The sequence below is a fragment of the Entelurus aequoreus genome, linkage group LG02, assembly GCF_033978785.1.
Source record: "Entelurus aequoreus isolate RoL-2023_Sb linkage group LG02, RoL_Eaeq_v1.1, whole genome shotgun sequence".
Taxonomy (NCBI): Eukaryota; Metazoa; Chordata; class Actinopteri; order Syngnathiformes; family Syngnathidae; genus Entelurus; species Entelurus aequoreus.
Window position 1 is genome coordinate 24487463 of NC_084732.1, and position 24035 is coordinate 24511497.

The following is a 24035-nucleotide window of genomic DNA, read 5'->3' on the forward strand; positions in this document are numbered from 1 at the left end:
ACTACTTACATGTAAAATACAAAACGGCCTATCTTGCTGATTGTATTGTACCTTATGTCCCTGTCAGAAATATGACTTCAAAGAACTCCGGCTTCTAAGTAATTCCCGGAGCCCCAAAAAAGTATGCTGGCTTTAGAACGTTTTCTATTCGGGCTCCAGCACTCTGGAATGCCCTACCGGTAACAGTTAGAGATGCTATCTCAGTAGAAGCATTTAAGTCCCATCTTAAAACTCATTTAAATACCCTAGTCTTTAAATAAACCCCTTTTTAGACCAGTTGATCTGACGTCTCTCTTTTCAGCTCTGCCCCCCTCTTCTGCATGGAGAAACCTTTTTAAAGAAACGTGTTGCAATATGCAATTCCTCGCTAGGGCTTTGTTTCTTAACCATAGGGTCAGCTCCCCCTAGAGGGCCACCAAAAAATATATGTTTCTCGGCTGTGGTATGTACGGACTGCAGCGGTACTCAGTTGTAATACACTTTTCCACCACTTGGGGCGGTATTGACAATATCAAACAAACAGAAGTTTCTTAAGTGCAAAAATTATGACTAAGGATTTGAAGCTGTATTTTTTTTTGCACTTAAATTTTGTTCACAATTTATTAATTTAGTTTATTTTAACACAACATAATTGTATGTACATTTTTCTTTGTCATTTATTTTTGAGTCCAATCCTATGCAGTATATTTGGTTAGTGTTTATTTTTCTAATCAGGCTGACCTAAGCCTCAGGTTTATGTGTTAAATAAATAAATAAATATTTGTTATTAACACATAGTTTGTCAACGTTGTGAACTATAAGTATGTTAGATATAATTATTAAATATGATACAATCAACAGTAAGATTAATATTTAATATTTGAGTTGGCCTCGGGCCCTTGTGTTGTGGAAAAGTTGGACTCCGAGGTCAAAAAGCTTAAGAACCACTGTCCTGGAGCACCCCGTGAGCCTGCTAAAATTAGGATCTTTAGTCTACTGTACTGTAGCCCGGAAAAGTTGGTACATATATTTGTGTGCTGCATGTCTGCAACATGGCAAATCGGCACATGATGTCATAAATGTGAAGGTAAATGAGTGTATCCATGGTAACAGCTGGTGTACATGCAAAAACCGCATTTCAATAGGGCAGTGTGCACCACTTTGGTACTTGTACTTGTACACGCAGTCTTAGTAGATCACCCGCAACACACCCACTAATAGTACACACAAGTTTAAATTTTAGCATGTGTTATTTGGGATCTTAGTACAGTGTTTTTCAACCACTGTGCCGCGGCACACTAGTATGCTGTGAGATATTGTCTGGTGTGCCGTGGGAAATTATGCACCTAATTGGTCCAAAAAATATTTTTTGCAAAACAATAATTAAAATCTGCAAATAATGTGCCGTTACTTAGTGTCTGTGCTGTGTAAAACTCGGCAGGGTAACCACGTAATACTCCATGTCAGTAGGTGGCAGCAGGTAGTTAATTGCTTTGTAAAAGTCGGAATGTGTCGGGTGAGACCAGGATGGTTTGTCGTGATCCCAATATGCAGACCACAACGGGAGGCAGCGTGGAGGTAAAAAGGTATGTAATGCTTAAACCAAGAATAGACTAAAGGAAAAGGAAAAGGCAATGGCTATGCAAAAGTAAAACTGTACTGGCTACAAAGTAAACACAAACAGAATGCTGGACGACAGCAAAAACTTACGGCGTCCACAAAGTACATCCGTACAACGTCCACATAAAGAAGGATAGCAACAACGTAAATAGCTGTGCTTGCTAACACAAAGCAGGTGCGCGGAATAGTGCTCAAAGGAAGATATGAAACTGCTACAGGAAAACACCAACAAAACAGGAAGGGCCACCAAAATAACAGTGCAAGACAAGAACTAAAGCACTACACACAAAACCAACAAACTCAAAATAAGGCACGACGACCTGGTTGAGTTTATTTTTTGAACGTTTTCTGCTGGTGGTATGCCTCCGGATTTTTTCATGAAAAAAATGTGCCTTGCCTCAAAAAAGGTTGAAAAACACTGTCTTAGTAGATCAGGCCTTAAATCCGATGCTAACACATGCTAATACAATTACTTCAAAACCTTCTTCACAAACACTCATTTCGCAGTCGAACCACTGCTCTGTATTAAATATAAAAGCACATCTGCCTGATATGACTACTGGGAGGAGGCAGTCTTGCGTGCACACAAAGAGAGACAATCCCACCCAGGCTGAAAATGTAATGAAAAGCAATGACGGACCGAGTGGGCTTCTGTCCTGAATGGGAGTTTGGGCTTACTGGAGCTCTGCACTGACTGTAAAGCAGAAAATCCAAATCTGTTGTTTTGCTCCGTATGCCCCGACGCATATTTTGTAAGTCCTCGCATGCTATTGTGTTCTGTAATCACCACATCTTTTTTTTTTTCTTTTTTTTTTTTTTTTTTGTCAAGCATGTACTTCTGAAATCATGAGATACTCGGTTGCGATTGTTCTGCCGGGGATTGCGCACACATGCTCAACAAGCGCAACAATGCACCTTGATGTGCCACTCGGTTCATGTCACTGCATTAATTGCGGGGGGTGGGGGGGAATAATGGCGTTATCCAAGGTAGCAAATTATTCCTATTCAGCATGCGTAGTCATGATCCCCCGCCCTGACCCCCAGAGGCCTGTTGGCCCTAACCCGCCAACCTCCTCCGGTGCCACAGGGAGGGTCCCGAATTTGATGAAAGTGCGAGTAATTCTAACAATACCCGCTAATCCAGTCCAGAGGTGACGTTCCCCCAGGTCCCAGATACCTGCCCCGACCCTTCCCACACGCCGTCTTTACTTGACCACACAACAACAGGCGGTGTGTTTGCAAGTACGCAAAGAAAAGCAAATAGTGGCGTTAAGATTAGGATAAAACCAGAGCTCCCCTCTGTGGGCGGATGGTGGGATTACACTCCTTGTTGCCTTGCTGAGAGATGGCTCTGAAAGCAAAAAAGAGGGGTGAGAGGTCACAGTGAAGAGACTGACCTGCCAGGTAGATTAATAATCATTCCATGCACCTTCTTTGCATAATTAACTTGCAAAGTGATTGACAATTTATTGATTGTACAAAAAAACGGACAGTTTGATTGTTAAAACGCTCACGTCCACTCACCTTGTATGTATTATTTGTATATATTATGTAGTCAGAGTAATTGCAGAGTAGTATAGTATGTTAAGTAAACAAGAAAAATAATGCTAAATAATATAACCTCTACAGTGAAATAAATGATCAACTTGATATAATTGATATCATAACCATATATCCTGAAGCATTTACAGTTTGTATATATATATATATATATATATATATATATATACACTGTGATACCGTATATGAAGGGATAGGATTGGATAAGATTATGTTTCTTCATAATTAAATTTTGGATATGTTTGTATTTTGTTTTTGAAAAAATATATATATATAGTATTTATTATATATTTGGAAAATGTCTGGACTAACTATTGATATCAAAACTATTTCAATCAAATCAAACTGTAAAATAAATAATATTTTAAGTTTTATTATGTGCTCAAATAATTGGATATAGGAAAAATGTAATACTTTTTACCCAGTATTTAATTGTAATATAGTAATTTTCAACAAAATGTTATTTTATGTGCAGCTTTTAATTAGATATTTGAAATGTTAATTAATTCAACAATAACATTTAAAAAAAATTATAATGCAAATAAATATATTATTTGCACATAATTATGTTGTTCCCTTATTTGGAATTGTGTGGAACTACAATGATTTGTGTACATTATTGTGCGTGACCCATACAATACTCGTACTGTGAGGATAGAGTGCCCCCTGTTGGCTAGAATTGGTGAAATATATAAAAAAAAATGAGAAGAGACTTTAAATAAAACTCTGCAAAATCAGAATTGTATTGTTTCACGCTTTTAAATCACTGACTTCCAAGTCCTTCAGACACACACAGGAAGGAACGTTCAAGTAGCTCAAACCAAACCAGGCATCATCAGAGCCCTTCTTGTGCAGACATACAGTAAGTACATTGTCACATACTGTAATGCAGTGTACACACTAAGTACATTGTCACATACTGTAATGCAGTGTACACACTAAGTACATTGTCACATACTGTACTAAGTCTGCTTTGCTCCAATGTGTCCTTTTCTTCCATTGTCCAAGAGGACAGTTACTTTTAGGCAAACGTTAAAAAAGTGCAATGTCCAGCATGAAGTTGAGCACACATAGAGTGTGTACAGTACACACACAGTATGTACAGTACACACACAGTACACACATCACATGACTGCTGAGTGATAAAACAGATACACTTATCAAGGTAACTAATGTGAAACTACTCTAAAAGCTGTAAAAAAAAAATTAAAAAAATAAATAAATACATTTTTTTTTTTTAAATTAAAAAAAAAAAAAAAAATATATATATATATATATATATATATATATATATATATATATATATATATATATATATATATATTTAATGGATCCAACGTCTTTTTTTGGGAGGACTCGATTAAAATATATGCTAGTACATTTGTACTACTGTAATATTTTGTTTCATGTAGATTTTGTTCAAAAAAGTGGTGCTATTGATGTCATGTAAGTCGTTTAACATACCATTCCTTCACAGAATTAAACCCAGTTTTCAAATCAAATCAGCATGTTTCTAATATTCAAAATCTTCTCATTTGGTTATTATTGATCAATACCAACAAGTCCGTGTTACAATATGTGCCATGTTGCAGATAATGGTGGCCATTTAGAGATTGTCACATTCTTCATATTTTTATGTGATGAAAATCTTAACTTGGAAACAAGAGCAGTTCAGACTGAGTCAATGCATTTTTTTAATAAATGTATATTTTTTTAAATGTAGAATTATTTCATATATGTTTAATCTAGCCTTTTCTTTGTCTTTTGGTACTGAGACATTTTGAATAAAATACATTAATCTTCAAAAATTACTACGGCTTTTCATTTATGCTGTGTTTAATCATCATTTATGATATATTTATGTAGCTTATATTTAGTGAGATTTTGTTCAACCAATTATGAATTCCCATGACAGTCAAATTAGTGATGAGCGTGTGGCTTCAGACTAATGATATAATAAATGATTTTAAATGTAAATTTGGATAAAAATAAAATATTTTTTTGGTGTTGGCTTTTTATCAATTTAACTTTGTGTTAAAGTTCCATAGTGGTAAAATTCCACAGTATTGTTTATCATTTAAATTATATAAATTATAATTTTTGAATTAGTGCAGATTTAAAAATCGTTGCATTATGAACGTATTTGTTGATTTGAATGTTGGTTGTTTTGTAACTTTTTTAAGACTTGGCTGTTTCTGGGCTACATATTTTAATATGTAATATTTTTAAAGAAATACTAATACCAAGGCTTAGTGTCTCATATGTGGTATAGTAGGTAGCCCATTTTTCTAATTTCCTATGTGCCTTTTAAATATTGGACATATGTGATATGGCAAATCTGATGCTTATATATGCAGTACATATACTGTACATATACATATATATGTATTCATACAAATTATATTTATATACAGTATTTATATACATATATACTGTATATATATGTATTTACATATATATGTATGTACATTTATATATATATATATATATATATACATATACATATATATACATATAGTATGTATGTGTGCACGAATATATACATATATATGTATATATATATATACATATAGTATGTATGTGTGCACGAACACATATACTGTACATATGCACATATATATATATATGTATACACATATATACACTTATATATACACGTTTGTATATATATACACACACATACGCATATATATATATAATACATATACACACACACACACATACTACATACATAGGCTCCAGCACCCCCCGTGACCCCGAAAGGGATAAGCGGTAGAAAATGGATGGATGGATGGATATATATATATATATATATATATATATATATATATATATATATATATATATATATATATATATATATATATATATATATATATATGCTTTTATATACTGTAAATGTATATTACACTGTAAATGTATATTAATCAATGTATATTTAGGTTTGTCCAAAATGAGAGAAGACTTTTACCTTCTGGGATGTTTGACTGTGTTGGATCATATTGAGAAATAATGAAACTCCAAAAATGTCATCAAATCAAAGTGACTTTAGTGGATAGTTCAAGCCTGTTATTAAATTCTGACAAATAAATTTCAGGGGACAAAAAAAGGACAAAACAACAGAGCAAGCTTTGCCCTTTAGATAACAATTGCACAGACATAATTGATGCCATTACTCAAACGCTATTCAATAAAAAAAGATCAGCGATCATGTCTTTGTCAAGACAACAGCGGCACATCCTTCACCGATGTGCCATAAATCAGAAATAGATATACAGTATATAGAGAGAAATGATAAGTGGAAAAAGGAAATGTCATTCGAAGCAGGATGTAACTGTGGAAAGCCATGCCAGTGACGACGTCTTGTTCCTCTTTCTGTCCTTTACCGCAGCTTTTTGCCAGGAATGTCAAAAGTGGCGACATGGTCTGACGGTTCGTAGGAGAAGATAAGAGACTCAAAGTAAAGGAATAAACTTGATGTTCCTGGAGCTCGACTCTTTGCTTTGTCCCGTGGCCGGAGGTCGCCTCGCCTCCAAACATTCGCTCATCGCTCGTTTTGTCCGTCTCATGTCCGGTTTTGTGTGCATCCCGCCAAAAGGTACGCATGGATCTACTGTACATGAAGAGCTCTAGTAGAAACTCTGCAAGCTCTAGCACCCGATCACACGCATGATCTCCTTCTGCACCTTAGGTTCCTGGGTGTTGATGTTGGCGTCCCCCACTTGGCCGTCCTCGTACCTGCACATACACAAATCGTGTATCATATACAAAACCCAAAACCATAGAAGTTGGCACATTGTGTAAATGGTAAATAAAAACAGAATACAATGATTTGCTAATCCTTTTCAACCTATATTCAATTGAATAGACTGCAAAGACAAAATACCTAACGTTCGAACTGGAAAACTTTGTTATTTTTTGCAAATATTAGCTCATTTGGAATTTGATGCCTGCAACATGTTTCAAAAAAGCTGGCACAAGTGGCAAAAAAGTTGAGGAATGCTCATCAAACACTTATTTGGAACATCCCGCAGGTGAACAGGCTAATTGGGAACAGGTGGGTGCCATGATTGGGTATAAATTAGCAGCTTCCATGAAATGGTCAGTCATTCACAAACAAGGATGGGGCGAGGGTCACCACTTTGTGAACAAATGCGTGACCAAATTGTCCAACAGTTTAAGGACAACATTTCTCAACCAGCTATTGCAAGGAATTTAGGGATTTCACCATCTACAGTCCATAATATATTTAAGAGGTTCAGAGAATCTGGAGAAATCACTGCACGTATTTAAGCCTGCAACCTGCGATCCCTTAGGCGGTACTGCATCAAAAACCAACATCAGTGTGTAAAGGATATCACCACATGGGCTCAGGAACACTTCAGAAAACCAATGTCAGTAACTACAGTTTGTCGCTACACCTGTAAGTGCAAGTTAAAACTCTACTATACAAAGCGAAAGCCATTTATCAACAACACCCAGAAACGCTGCCAGCTTTGCTGGGCCCGAGCTCATCTAACATGGACTGATGCAAAGTGGAAAAGTGTTCTGTGGTCTTGACAAGTCCACATTCAAAATTATTTTTGGAAACTGTGGATGTCGTGTCTTCCGGAACAAAGAGGAAAAGGACCATCCGGACGGGGCGGTATAGCTCGGTTGGTAGAGCGGCCGTGCCAGCAACTTGAGGGTTGCAGGTTCGATCCCCGCTTCCGCCATCCTAGTCACTGCCGTTGTGTCCTTGGGCAAGACACTTTACCCACCTGCTCCCAGTGCCACCCACACTGGTTTGAATGTAACTTAGATATTGGGTTTCACTATGTAAAGCGCTTTGAGTCACTTGAGAAAAAGCGCTATATAAATGTAATTCACTTTACTTCACTCCGGACTGTCATCACAGCCAGCATCTGTGATGGTATGGAGGTGTATTAGTGCCCAAGACATGGGTAACTTACACATCTGTGAAGGCACCATCAATGCTGAAAGGTACATACAGGTTTTGGAGCAACATATGTTGCCATCCAAGCAACATTATCATGGACGCCCCTGCTTATTTCAGCAAGACAATGCCAAGCCACGTGTTAAAACAGCGTGGCTTCATAGTAAAAGAGTGCGGGTACTAGACTGGCCTACCTGTAGTCCAGACCTGTCTCCCATTGAAATTGTGTGGCACATTATAAAGTGTAAAAAAAATATCACAACGGAGACCCCCGGACTGTTGAACAACTTAAGCTGTACATCAAACCTAAAAAATGGGTCTCCTCAGTTCCCAAACATTTACTGAGTGTTGTTAAAAGGAAAGGCTATGTAACACAGTGGTAAAAATGCCCTTGTGCCAACTTTTTTGCAACGTGTTGCTGCCATCTTTAATTAAATTCTAAGTTAATGATTTTTTGCACAAAAAAAAATTAAATACGTTTCTCAGTTTGAACATTAAATATATTGTCTTTGCAGTCTATTTAATTGAATATTCACCCTAAATACAAAACTATACACTTTTTTTCAAGATTGGTGTTGCAAAATTTCAAAAAACTCATATTTTCTAAATAAAACCCCCAAAATAATATTATACGTGTTAGCTGCTGGACATGTGTTTGATGGCTCTGCTTCATTAATCACCGTTGTCTTAAAATCAACTGTTGTTTACTAACATGAGACACTCATTCAGCCGCTCTCTGTTTCTCTCGGTCACTGGTGTGTGAGCGACAGGAAGAAAAGCTCCGAATGGTTTGGAGAAGTATGCATTGACCGGATCACTCATCCTAAAACGGGGGTCAGCAACCCGCGGCTCTCGGGCCGCATGCGGCTCTGTAGCGCCGCCCTAGTGGCTCCCTGGAGCATTTTTAAAAAAGGATTGAAAATGGAAAAATAAATGTTTTTGTTTTAGTACGGTTTTTGTTTGAGGACAAACATGACACAAACGTTCCCAATTGTTGGAAAGCCCACTGTTTAATATGTTTAATATGAGTATTTGGTGAACAACGTTTCGTCCTAATTTCGGCGGCCCTTGAACTCACCATAGTGTGGACTGTGACGCAACAGTTTGTTTACATGTACAATCTTCCACTCCTTTGTCGCATTTTGTCCACCAAAAGTTTCATGCTGTGCGCGATTGCACAAAGGTGCGCTTTGTTGATGTCATTGACTTGTTGGAGTGATAATCAGGCTATTTAGGCTAGCTGTATGTACATATTGCATCATTATGCCTCATTTGTAGGTATATTTGAGCTCATTTAATTTCCTTTACTTTTATGCTCTTTGTATATAATTTAGTTGTGCATGTCTCATGACATATTATATGTATGTAATATTGGCTGCATTTCTCATAGTTGTTTGTGTGCCATGTTGTTCCAGACCAAAGCAAACGTTAACTAGCTTACCAAAGATTGTAATAAATCTATTAAAAGAAGGCAGCCTGTCATTTCCTTTAACTTGGACACACCCTTCTACAGCTTTGGCCATTAAAAGCCAGTAATTTCCAAGAGTTATCTCAACTTCTAAGTAGCCTCTGATTTACTAATGGCTTCTAATGTTATAAAAATGTGTAGAATAATAATTAAATTTCAACATTTCTGTCAACGAAGATTTGCTTCAGCCTGTGACAGTCATTTTGATAGTAGGCTATTATAGCTAATATAGACACTTACGTCATGTGTTGCCTTCATTATAAGACTTATATACGGCTTTTAAATTTTTTGCGGCCCCAGACAGATTTGTTTTTTGTATTTTTTGTCCAATATGGCTCTTTCAACGTTTTGGGTTGCCGACCCCTGCCCTAAAGCAACCTGCTGCGCCTGTCAGGTAACCATCCATGGTTAAGGTAAAGGAGCTTGTGTGCTCAAAAAAAATAGTGTGATTAATCTGCGCTACGATAATTCTAAATTAATCCATCTATGGATCTCCGATTAATCTAGAACAGGGGTCCCCAACCTTTTTTGCACCAGGGACCGGTTTAATGTAGGCATTATTTTCACGGACCGGCCTTCCACATGCGGCAGATAAATAAAGCAAAAATGAATGCACCAAATAATCCAACTCATGACGCTGATTAGTGGGAGCCCTGAACTTTTTCCCTTTGGAAAAAAAAGCTCTTTAAAGACTTTTGTTTATTAATCATTTTCGCTAGCTTGTGGGCTTATTTTTTGGCTCACGTATCTAAAGCGTTATAAGGGATTCGTCGTCGTCGAGGACATGAGCAGAGATATATCATAAAACTAGACATACTTGCCATTAGTTCCAATGGATTTTTATGGATTTCTTGTTCTATTCTAAAAGTTATGTATTCATATTGTGTGCAGTATTTCATACATAGATACACTTACGTAGGTTTTGTTTTGGTACAATCTGTTGACACTAACTACTTATGTAAAAGGGCTATGTGCAATAATATCAGAACTTTATCTTGCTAGGCCAAAGGAGATGTGTATTTTCTTATCATTATATGCAACAATTTATCACACTTCACTTTATTAGCACTATAGCACTTTGTCCACCTGCCTTATGCACTTTTTGATCAGCAACCTACTGTTTTAGATGGGTCTCCTTTGTATTTTTTTAAAATTATTTGTATATCCGAGTCTGTATTTTATTGCACTGTTAATGTCTGATGTTGGTGCTGTGTAACTTCACTTTTTATGGACCTTGTTGTTTATACCATCAACCTGCCAGGGACTGCAGATGGAAATTATCCCTTGGCTACAATCTGGCACAAATACATTTTATTCATTAAGATTACTTACACAAAGCAGGGTTTGATTTTTTTTGTCAAATTCAATCTTTTTAATGGCTCTTCATATTAGAAATAAAATGGGATTGCTACTGTGAATGCAATCTGACCTCTATGCAGGCATAGGCGAATTAAACGGTTGCTTAATTAAGACCCCGCGGCCTCTAGGGGGCCCCCCAAGAGTACATGTATGTTAATATTGTTTTAACAACTAGTTCAGAGGTGTCCACTCTACAGCCCGCCGGAGTCTTCAATGCGACCTGCGAGACATCACAAGTTTAACAAGATTGGCCCCGGTGTGTTTTTTTATCTAAATTTATACCACTGCAAATTTCTTTGGTGTGATATTGGGTAGATTTTACCGCCTACATGTGTAGTTTGATTAAATCACTAGTTAGCGACCACAAGGTTATTTTGTATTGCCTGCCCTTGAGCATAGCATTAATATTTATGACCCACTCCAAACAACTTTCCAACAACCAACAAATAAAGTCAACACACGGTCGCACATAACACACATTTACCTTTGTGGACATTATAAAACATGTATATATAATTCAAAATTACACATATATAAATCCATTATGGGGCATGGTGGGTAATAGATACAAAACTCTCACCACACTTCACCATGTTTGGCACATATTAGCTTCTTGATATTTCTGATTACAAAACTTTAATGAAGACGTCAGGAAAGTAAACAAGGTAGGAGTCAAACTTTTACATACTCTTAACATTTAAAGGCCTACTGAAACCCACTACTACCGACCACGCAGTCTGATAGTTTATATATCAATGATGAAATCTTAACATTGCAACACATGCCAATACGGCCGGGTTAACTTATAAAGTGCAATTTTAAATTTCCCGCGAAACTTCCGGTTGAAAACGTCTATGTATGATGACGTATGCGCGTGACGTCAATCGTTGAAACGGAAGTATTCGGACCCCATTGGATCCAATACAAAAAGCTCTGATTTCATCGCAAAATTCCACAGTATTCTGGACATCTGTGTTGGTGAATCTTTTGCAATTTGTTTAATGAACATTGGAGACGGAAAAGAAGAAAGCTGTAGGTGGGATCGGTGTATTAGCGGCTGGCTGCAGCAACACAACCAGGAGGACTTTGAGTTGGGTAGCAGACACGCTATCCGACGCTAGCCGCAGACCGCATCGATGATCGGGTGAAGTCCGTCGCGCCGTCGATCGCTGGAACGCAGGTGAGCACGGGTGTTGATGAGCAGATGAGGGCTGGCGTAGGTGGATAGCTAATGTTTTTAGCATAGCTCTGTCGAGGTCCCATAGCTAAGTTAGCTTCAATGGCGTCGTTAACAACAGCATTGCTAGGCTTTACCAGGCGGTACAGCATTAACCATGTGGTTACAGGTCCAGTGTTTGGTAGTATTGTTGATCTTCTGTCTATCCTTCCAGTCAGGGGCTTATTTCTTTTGTTTCAATTTGCATTTAAGCACGATAATAACACGTTAGCTCCGTAGCTAAAGTGCTTCGCCGATGTATTGTCGTGGAGATAAAAGTCACTGTGAATGTCCATTTCGTGTTCTCGACTCTCATTTTCAAGAGGATATAGTATCCGAGGTGGTTTAAAATACAAATCCGTGATCCACAACAGAAAAAGGAGAAAGTGTGGAATCCAATGAGCCCTTGTACCTAAGTTACGGTCAGAGCAAAAAAAGATACGTCCTGCACTGCACTCTAGTCCTTCACTCTCACGTACCTCATCCACGAATCTTTCATCCTCGCTCAAATTAATGGGGTAATCGTCCCTTTCTCTGTCCGAATCGCTCTCGCTGCTGGTGTAAACAATGGGTAAATGTGAGGAGCCTTTCAACCTGCGACGTCACACTACTTCCGGTAAAGGCAAGGCTTTTTTTATTAGCGACCAAAAGTTGAAAACTTTATCGTCGATGTTCTCTACTAAATCCTTTCAGCAAAAATATGTCAATATCGCGAAATGATCAAGTATGACACATAGAATGGATCTGCTATCCCCGTTTAAATAAGAACATTTCATTTCAGTAGGCCTTTAAGTCATAGAAAATGTGGTCGCTAATACATCATTTAATGTTTCTCTGCGACTCGATTGCGGACCACTGATCTAGAGCAATTGGAGGGAAATGTTTTTTTTTGATCCGTTGCCAAAACCCCAAGAAGACAAAGAAGAATTACAAATCCAAAACATATAAAATAAAGGCTACTTTTGACAGAAATTGGAAAAAATGGTCAAATATGTCTTAAATACGACGATTACTCACACAAAAAAGAAGCGAGTACAAACATGGTCCGACACTGGACACACCCAAATGTTGCCGTGCTTCTGCAGATCCTTGGATGTGATGACTGTGGGGGGGAAAAAAAAAGAGCGGTGAGTACACCATTCTTACTCGTTATTCTTTTTGGTCTCACCTTCACAAAGTGCAATGCAGTTCAGATTTCGACTTTGAAGAAACCTTGATTGTATTGGACGGCTCTGCTCAAAACATCAAAAAAACAGTTAACTTACGGAAAAATGCTTTTCTGAGTTGTTCGTATTGATTTAGATTGGCATTATTAAACTCCCTCACAAGCTGGATTCGGCTCATTGGCTGCTGGTTTTCGGTGACAAATTCATATCGTTTGTCCCTCACCTGTGGTATGGTGTTCATGCGGTTGTAACGCTGCACTAGCTCGTCTTTCGTGGGCATGCGGTGTTGTCCTTTCCCCATTCCTGCACGTAACACAACACAATTCCATTACAATGACCTTAGTTTGAGCAGTAGTAAGAATTGTCCTCTGGCGGTCTCCTCTGTCTCATACCAAAGACAATTTTACCCACAGAGCTCTCACCCTTGCGTCAAATTTACTGAACCGAAACGCCAGTACAGTAATATTGTACAGTAATTGATTTTGGACAAGAATGGAATGTGTAATATGGTGAACTGACCGCAGTAAAGAATGATAGCGTGACTTAAAGGGCCACTCGAGTGTTCACAACATTGGCACTTGTATTCTGGAACTCTAAGAATAAAGTTGACAGGCATAATTCTGCCCAAAATAGACAGTAGTAATTTTAGGCTTGTTTTTTTTTTTTTTTTTTAAGTTTACAGCACTTTTGAGAACGGTCACTTTTAGCGCCAAAATGTGGACGGGCCTGCATCAGTCTGCTGACGTCACCCACAAAAGACTGGAGGTAAGTTCATATTGTGTAGTTTAGTGTTGTCCCGATACCAAAATTATTTCTATACTTTTCGGTACTTTTCTAAATAAAGAGGACCACAAAAAAATTGCATTACTGGCTTTATTTTAACAAAAAATCTTACGGTACATTGCAAGTTACTTATTGCAAGTTTGTCCTTAAATAAAATAGTGAACATACAAGACAACTTCTCTTTTAGTAGTAAGTAAGCAAACAAAGGCTCCTAATTTAGTCTGCTGACATATGCAGTAACATATTGTGTCATTTTCCATTCTATTATTTTGTCCGAATTATTAAAGACAAGTGGTAGAAAATGAATGATTAATCTACTTAACCCTGTCAAACGGGTACTTTTCAGAGACTATAGGTGTAGTACCGATTATGATTCATTAGTATTGCGGTACTATACTAATACCGGTAAACCGTACAACCCAAGTGTAGTTTGTGTTTTGGTAGCATCGTCATCAGAATCACGATATAAACAGGGAAAGAAAAGCAGGCCCGGCAATCAAAAATAAGAGAAAAATAAGGTAAGAAAAAAAAGAAAGTATTTTTTGTCCTCTTTCACTGATGTTTTTCTCAAGAAGTTCTAGGAAATGCTGAAAGAGCATGAATAAACACATGCGATGGTGTCTGTGGAAGAACACGAGAACTCCGGAACTGGCGATTATTTTATGTCTATTTTCTTCATAATGTTAACTATATCAGTTTTAAAGTAACCATGGACCAGGGTGACACAAACATGCAATTAAGTGATCAAAATAATAAGTTTTAAATGCCTTATTCTACACTCTACACTGTCGGGGACACTGTCGGGGAAATGGTCTCCTGTCCTGTAGATGACGTCACACCAAGAGGGGCCGGCATATCGAGTCTGGCGATGGAAAGATTGTGTTCCAAGTACAGGTACTTAACACTACTGTTATCTGTTCATTTGTTTGTCAACATAAAAAACAACTTTAAAAAAAAACTACTTTGTTGAAAAGTTTTTCCAATTTTCGGTTTTGTGCACAATTGGAAAATGGACAAACGGACATTTTCAACATACTTTTTGCTATTCCATTTGAGAAATCAAGTCTACCCGAAAGTAGTTTTTCTTGGGCTTGCAGGTAAAAAACGAAAAGAAGACAAAAACAAAGTTGAAGTTATGGCATGTCTTTGTTAACCGAGACAAGAATTGAAGATATTGAAAAATACAAGTTATTTCATTCTCTTAGTTTTGGTTATATATTTAAAAATGTATGATACACGAATTAACAGTGGTTAAATTATTTTTACAGGTGTATCGTAAACAAAGAGTGTAAAAGCTTGTGTATATTTTTACAGCACTCTCTATCCATTACCTATACTTATAAATTATCCAATCATTATACAGTTTACACTGTACATACATAAATATTTTTTTTTACAAATTAATGCATTTATGGATTAGATTTGACCACGTTGTAATGACAATAAATAGAATCCTAATCCTGAAAAATGAGGATTGTACCTAAGCATTAACTGTAGGGCTGCAACTAACGATTAATTTGATAATCGATTAATCTGTCGATTATTACTTCGATTAATCAATTAATAATCGGATAAAAGAGACAAACTACATTTCTATCCTATCCAGTATTTTATTGGGGGGGAAAACAGCATACTGGCACCATACTTATTTTGATTATTGTTTGTCAGCTGTTTGTAAATGTTGCAGTTTATAAATAAAGGTTTATTTAAAAAAATAAATAAATAAAATAAAAACTTTAAAAAAAAATTTAAAATAAAAACTCTGCGCATGCGCATAGCATAGATCCAACGAATCGATGACTAAATTAATCGGCAACTATTTTAATAATCGATTTTAATCGATTTAATCTATTAGTTGTTGCAGCCCTAATTAACTGTGGATAAAATATTTTTGCACCTGTCTGATGGTCGAATATATAAAAACGTTATATTACAATGTTGACTGCACAGTTAATAAAGGGTTTTATCATGGTAGCAGCTTGACCATGTACCGTATTATACTATTATGAGGGAAGTAATTAGCAATAGAGAATTGAAGAACGAATGCAAGCGTAGCAATATTAAAGGTGGATGGAGCAGTACACATAAAGTCTTTAACAGTCATTATTTACGCAGCCACTACGAAAAATGGTACAGTAGAAGGCCCAGTAGTTGAAATGGACAAACGATACCGTACAGCACAGCAGCATCCCCTGAAAACTCTTCACACATGTGATACTGGGGTTCCAGATGGGGATCAGGATTTGTTCCTACCTGAGTATCCAAAAGATATGCTGGAGATGGGGCTGAGATAGATGCCCTTCCCGTACGCGGCCCCGTGTAGCTTGGGTTTGGAAAGAGCAGGAGAGAATGGTCATTTTAACCCATAGTGTACCAAAATACAGCGTCTTGCATTATATGTCCATTACTTGCTTGCAATAGAAATTCTAATGTAGGAAAAGAGTGATGGCATATTGGGGATGGCAGATGTCACATTCCATTGCAGTGTGATGAAAAAAATGTATGGTTTGGGGGCAATGTTAAGAGATGATAGTGCATGTGTAAAGTAGGGAGGAAGCGATTTACATATTTTATATTTATAATCTATCCAAGCTCCAATGTTTTTGCTTATCATATGTTATATTCTAAAAAACAACTGTAAATGAAAATGTTTAAAAAATGAACAGATGCAATGTGACATAATAATGCATGTATTGAAGGTCATACGTCAACATTTAAAACAGTATATAAATATAACAAGCCTGTTTGTGATCACCGCCCACAACATTAGGTACACATCCAATACTGTATGGAAAAACAATTCTGCCTCCACAGAGTGAATAATGCTCTATTTTTATCGACACTGACTGAAACATACGACAATGAGTTTGATTTTGTGGCACTGAACATTTTATCGTAGTATTTGGCGAGGACAACATACTGAATAACCTAAAAATGTTGGGGCTACTTTGATAGTTTCCGTTTTGTAAACCAACCCAAGAGATTATAGGCGAGGCAAGTTTCTTTATAGAGCACAATTCATATGCAAGACAATTGCTGATATTAGATGGATGAAGTTTTATACAGTTGCTTATAATAAATGTATTAAAATGTTATATAATTGCTTATAATAGATGTACAACATTTATACAGTCGCTAGGAAGTTACACTATGTAAGAATCAGCCTGCACCTACACCAGGGGTGTCCAAACTTTTTCCCACTGAGGGCAGCACACGGAAAAATTAAAGCATGTCGGGGCCATTTTGATATTTTTCATTTTCAAACCATAACAAAATATATGGATTTTTTATTTATTTTACCTTTAGGGGTCCCAGGGACCATAAAGGGTCTCAGTCATTAAAATGTTAAAAATAAGTCAGATTATTTTTATTTTTTCATTATTTAACACTTACAGTAAATCTCTATATCAACTTCAAGTTGATATAAAGTAATACAAATAAAAAAAAATGTTTTATGGCTTTTCTGTCAAAAACAACTTAGTTTTTTTATAGTAAAACTGAAATATGCAGTATTTAGTAATTAGAGCCCTAAAAGATCAATAATGCAGGACACCATTGATTTTAATTCTTTCATATTTTTGAGTAATCACAGTGAAAAGATAAATAAAAAAATCACTAAATATATTTGGGATCCAAAAGGTGCCCCACTCATTAAGTGATAAGTTTTTATTAGGTTTTTCTTTTACTTTCAACACTTAAGTTACGAGATCAACTTCAGATATATCTGTTGATTTTATGCTGCAACAATTATTTTGTTTGTTTTATGCGCTTTTGTCAAAGAAAACTTTGATGTTTTTATATGGCTACTACACAATATATGCAATATTTACCACATAAAACATTTTAAAGTGAAATATTTGAAGTAATTGGAGCCCTGAAAATAATTCATTATAACATGGATTTTTTGTCTTCTTTTTTTTGGAGCAATGGCAAAAAAAGAAAAATAAAGAAAGACAAAAGAAAAATAAACAGCCTACATGGCAGCTTTTGTGTCAACATTGCAACTTTTTCTCGTTAGATTTCACTTCATTCCACTTTTTTTAATGTTCTTTTTTATTTTTACAATAGTATTTCCAGAATGTGTGGCGGGCCGGTAAACAATTAGCTGCGGGCCGCAAATGGCCCCCGGGCCGCACTTTGGACACCCCCTGATCTACACTTTAGCTTTATAAATGATAAAGCCTGTTATTTGTGGAACCTTTTTCTTCTTACATTATTACATTTGTTTGCATTTTTTTTTTAAATTTTGCCGGGTTGTAAATTATTTTTCATAATAGGTTGTATTTGCATTTGTGACCTTTGAACGGAAGTGAACAAAGTGGTGGGCCACCAAATCAAAATGGCTATTGAGCAGCAAACAGAGTGCGAACTATCAGAGTATGCAAGGGGCCTAGATCTTACCACTAAAGGCAGATATGAACAAATAAATGCAAACTGTGCAATATAATCCATCCCTATATGTTATCAAAATAAGATTTGTCGAGTGATATCAGGGATTATACGTCGAAGTTCCCAGACACGTCAAACTATCTGGTGCTCCAGACGCCATTCTACACGACAAAACTTGGAAAAGCATGGAGGTCTATTTATGAAAAACTTTCAGGTTTTGCTCACATTTGCTTCCTTTGACTCGCCAAGTTGGTGCTTTATGAAACACTCGTAGCAGGAATGTGTTTTAAGAAATATAAATAATATCAAGATACCATATTTTCCTGACCATAGGGCGCACCAGATTATAAGGCGCACTGCAGATGAAAGGTCTATTTTTTATCTTTTTTATATATAAGGCGCACCGGATTATAGGGCACATTAAAGGAGTCATATTATTAGGCTTTTTTCTAAACACTTCCTTGTGGTCTACATAACATGTGATGGTGGGTCTTTGGTCAAAATGTTGCATAGATTATGTTTTACAGATCATCTTCAAGCCGCTTTCTGACTGTCACTTCTGGACGCACCGTTTTGTGGGTGGTCTTATTTACGTGGCTCACCTTCGGCAGCATTTTCTCCCCGTCATCTTTGTTGTAGCGGTGTATAATACTCCTATGTTGAAGCACATCAAACGGTGCAGCCTACACTTATCTCGTTTGTTTGACTGCCATCTACAGGTCACACTTATCATCACACCATGTACCAAATAAAAATTATTCGGGGTGGGTAAGCTCAACCAAACGTATTCCTTACATTAGGCGTCCCGGGTTATAAGGCGCACTGTCGAGTTTTGAGGAAAAAAAAGGATTTTAAGTGCCCTTTAAAGTCCGGAAAATACGGCAATACTTAAACGGGAAATACTAAATGGTAGAAGTATATCCTTAACGAAGTGGTCACTGCAAACTTGTGCGTTCTTTAACGCTGCCTTCTTCGACTGGAGTGCTCCTTTTCTCATCTCTTTTGTAAAAATGTTCACTCTTTCGCTTTTCTTGATTACCTCTCCGGGAACTCTGAAGAAACTTTTATCCTTTTCGCAATTTGAACGGTTCCAACAGCTTAAAATAACGCAAGCATCGGGCATTTTTCTTCGAGAAAGGCAAAAGGCCACCCAGAAGGCGATGATAACAGACGCTTGCTGGCCCACCACTAAGTTATTAATGTCAGTTAAATACAACCACTATTTCAAGTTTCTTCTTGGGATGTTTTTTCCTCTAAATTGTATCTGGGCCATTGATTCTCAAACTGTGGTACATGCACCAATAGTGGTACACCAAAGATTTGATTATTTAAGTACAGCGTTTTATTGTCCCATATTCAACACAGTGTTCAAACTGTGTGTAAGGTTACAGTTTCCAAAATATTAAATATACTTGTTAAATAAAACTGCCTTAGTTTTTAATGAATACTTACGCCCACTATGCTACTGTATTTTAACTTTGACATTATGGTGGTACTCGGTAAAAAAAAAAGTTTTTTAGGCTGTAACATATACAGTATAACAATATTTTGACTTTATTCTCTGAATATTATAAGTTTTTTAAATATGTTATAACTTTTTACCACAACCTAATTTTCTGAAAAATGTAAAACGCTATTCTTTGTTTTGTTTTTCATAATATAATTTTAGAAAAAAACATGTTACAATTGTATGCTTCTAAAAAAATTATATTATGGCTTTACCCTCATAAAAGTGTTACTTTTTTTCTTAAGATTATAATTTTTTTCCTGACATTTCCACAACATGTTTTACTTCATGCTCATAAAATCACTGCTCCTACTCCTACTGTACCTAATGAAGTGGCCGGTGATTGTTCGAAAGCAGCAGATTTGCAGTAAAATTCCAACTTTAAATCTGCTTCTGGTTCTCTGAGTTAGCATGCGTCGAGGGAATTAATAGTTCCACCTGCATGGTCAGTTCCGTGTTGCCCCTTTGAGTACAATGTTTTCCAGATACTGACCTTGTTTGACAGAAGCTCTCCTTCCTTACAAGAAGAAGTCTTTACTCACTACAGGTCCAGTTTTCCTTTGCGGCGTCACACCTAGCCTACACTGTGCTCTAAGTGGTTCACCCCAAGAGGGCGCACGGGCAGCTTCCTATAACAGCTGATGGCACCGTCCTTGGAGGTGTGGCGTCCAGTGTTGCCCACATTGGCCAGGAAGACCCTACCAGTGCGCCCTGTTGGCTCAAAACTCTACTGGCAATACAGCCCAGAAGGGAAGCTGGCATCTATTAACTGCAAAAATGAATCAGCCGGACAGTCAGCCTGCTCTGTTTGAAAGCAGGCTGAAGGTCCGAGAAGGCGTAGTGCAGTGAAGGTGCAGGTACCTGCAGTTTGGTGTACGAGGCATTGACTAGTCCATTTCTCAGAACAGAGTGCCAGTTCTCTATATGGGACCCACTAGAGCAAGTGTAGGAAGAGATGAGAGAGAAGAGGCATGATAAAATGATGCAGTTCAGTCTGGCTTCTTATTAATTCATGCATATTTTAAAAATGTGCGTCAGCTTGTTTGACCATTAAAAGTATGATTGAGCTGTAATGTATTGACGTTTGAGAAGCACACGTTGTTTTCTTAGATAGCAGCCTTTGCACGATTAGACACAATACCCGGTTTGGATAGACTTGCTCATGTCGAATGAGGAGGTACAAAATAAACAAAAAAAACTAAATATATTTGTATATATTCAATGTTATTATTAAATACCATTAGGGAACTGCTTTGTACAAACAAAATGGTATCCTACACTTTTTAATACAGTGTTTCTTAACCTCAGCTGTGGTCCGTATCGGCCGCAGCGGTACTCAGTTGCAATACACTTTTCCACCACTTGTGGCAGTAATGACAATATCAAACAAACAGAAGAAGTCTGGATCTAAAGTCATAATAAGTTTCTTAAGCGAAAAAATTATGACTAAAGTGGTGAAACTGTTTTTTCATTTGCATTTTATTGACAGTTTAGTTTAGAACCATATTTATTATTTAGTATTGTTGAGTTATATTATTTATTCTCGCACTAAGCTAAATTTATTGTGACGCTATACTTAGTACATTTAGCACACTCTTTATGGTTAAGAAATTTACATTAGTCGCATAATTTTGGACTTGATCTCTGTATGTATGATGAGATTATCGCAGACACTCAGGATGTAACCTTTTTATCAAATTTGAATAATAGGATATTGAGACTAATTTGGTGGATCTAAGATTCCTTTTTTATTTATAAATAAAATTGTAAATACGTATTTGGTGGGTAGAGTTTGAAATGTATTGTATTGTACTGTATTTTGTATATTATATGATGATGTATATTTTAACTGTGGGTCCCTGTCAATAAGCGGACTCTGATAATAACAAAATAAACAATAATGAAATACAAAACTGTCTGTCTGTAAATAAAAAAATAAAAAAGTAATTGTATGCAAATTTATTTTTCATTCTTTATTTATGAGTGCATTCTTATGCCGTATATTTGATTAGATTTTTTTTGTAATCACCCTGACCTAAGCCTAAGATTTATGTGTTAGATAAATAATAATCTCTGTGATTAACACATGGTTTCATATAATTTGCCAAGGTTGTTAGTCTGTTAGACTGTAAGTAGTTTAGATATAATTATTGAATACCATTAAAATCAAAAGAAAGATGAATTTATTGTTGATATTAGAGTGAGTCCCATGCCCCTCTGTAGTGGAAAAGTTGGGCACCGGGGTCAAAAAGATTAAGAACCCTGACCTGCCTGACCTCCGCTCTGAAATACTGTACTCATTAAAGCTTGCAGGCAGCAGTTTGTTTGATAAAGGGTGCAACTTTTGTGACTTCAATATCATTTTACAAACGCAGAAAGTTGCCTAAATGTAAGTTATATTAAGAAAAATACAAACTGTAAAAAAAAACGACCATAGATTTTACAGTAAAATGTTGGCAACTCAGTTGCCAGCATTTTACTGTAAAAATAACAGTGGTACCATTTATCCATTTACAGTAGTGCACTGAAAAAAAAAATGACCGTAGATTTTACCGTAAAAAAAAAAACTGGAAGCACTGTCGCCAAAGTTTACTGTAAAAATAACAGTTGCACTGTTTTTACATTTACAGTAATGCACTGTAAAAAAGGACTGTAGATTTTACAGTAAAAAAACTGGAAGTGCTGTCGCCAAAACTTTACTGTAAAAATAACAGTGGTCCCGTTTCTCTATTTACAGTAATGCACTGTAAAAGCTACTATTTTACAATAAAAAACTGCGAGCTCACTCGCCAAAGATTACTGTAATAAATAACAGTGGTACAGTTTTCTCGTAAGAAACTGTAAAAAAAAACCACAGATTTTACATTAAAAGTTGGCAGCTCAGTCCCCAAAGTTTACTGTAACAATAACAGTGGTACAGGTTTTCCATTTACAGTAATGCACTGTAAAGTTTTTACAATAAAAACTGCAAGCTCAGTCCCCAAAGATTACTGTAATAAATAACAATGGTACCGCTTTCTCGTAAGAAACTAAGAAAAAATTTTTTTTTTACAGTAAACAGTTGGCAGCTCAGTCGCCAAAGATAACTGTAATAAACAACAGTGGCACCGTTTTCTCAAAATAAACTGTTAAAAAAAAGAAGACCATAGATTTTTCAGTAAAAAGTTGGCAGCTCAGTCGCCAAAGTTTACTGAAAAAATAACAGTGGTACAGTTTTTCCATTTACAGTAATGCACTGTAAAATTGACTATTTTACAATACAAACTGTCAGCTCACTCGCCAAAGATTACTGTAATAAATAACAGTGGTACAGTTTTCTCGTAAGAAACTAAAAAAAAACAGATTTTACAGTAAAAAGTTGGCAGCTCAGTAGCCAAAGTTTACTGTAAAAATAACAGTGGTACAGTTTTTCCATTTACAGTAATGCACTGTAAAATTGACTATTTCACAATAAAAACTGTCAGCTCAGTCGCCAATGATTGCTGCAATAAATAACAGTGCTACCGTTTTCTCGTAAGAAACTAAAAAAAAAACATATTTTACAGTAAAAAGTTGGCAGCTCAGTCGCCAAAGATAACTGTAATAAACAACAGTGGCACCGTTTTCTCAAAATAAACTGTAAAAAAAAAGAAGATCATAGATTTTTCAGTAAAAAGTTGGCAGCTCAGTTGCCAAAGTTTACTGTAAAAATAACAGTGGTACAGTTTTTCCATTTACAGTAATGCACTGTAAAATTGACTATTTTACAATAAAAACTGTCAGCTCAGTCGCCAATGATTGCTGCAATAAATAACAGTGCTACCGTTTTCTCGTAAGAAACTAAAAAAAAAAAACAGATTTTACAGTAAAAAGTTGGCAGCTCAGTCGCCAAATATAACTGTAATAAACAACAGTGGCACCGTTTTCTCAAAATAAACTGTAAAAAAAAAGAAGATCATAGATTTTTCAGTAAAAAGTTGGCAGCTCAGTTGCCAAAGTTTACTGTAAAAATAACAGTGGTACAGTTTTTTCATTTACAGTAATGCACTGTAAAATTGACTATTTTACAATAA

At 36.3% G+C, this 24035-nt stretch overlaps 1 protein-coding gene across 10 annotated transcripts in view; it reads right to left on the reverse strand.

The window, feature by feature from the left end:
* Positions 1-6191: 6191 nt before the first annotated feature.
* LOC133631685 (protein mono-ADP-ribosyltransferase PARP6) overlaps positions 6192-24035 on the reverse strand; it is an 84413-nt gene continuing 66569 nt past the window's right edge. For all 10 annotated transcript variants that reach the window (XM_062023939.1, XM_062023943.1, XM_062023944.1 and 7 more), the window contains 6 exons: positions 20845-20917; positions 16341-16410; positions 13528-13607; positions 13307-13370; positions 13156-13240; positions 6192-6897 (listed from right to left, as the gene is read on the reverse strand). In XM_062023939.1, the coding sequence (XP_061879923.1) occupies positions 6810-6897; positions 13156-13240; positions 13307-13370; positions 13528-13607; positions 16341-16410; positions 20845-20917 (460 nt within the window). In that variant the 3' untranslated portion in view covers positions 6192-6809. The remainder of the gene's footprint in view (positions 6898-13155; positions 13241-13306; positions 13371-13527; positions 13608-16340; positions 16411-20844; positions 20918-24035) is intronic.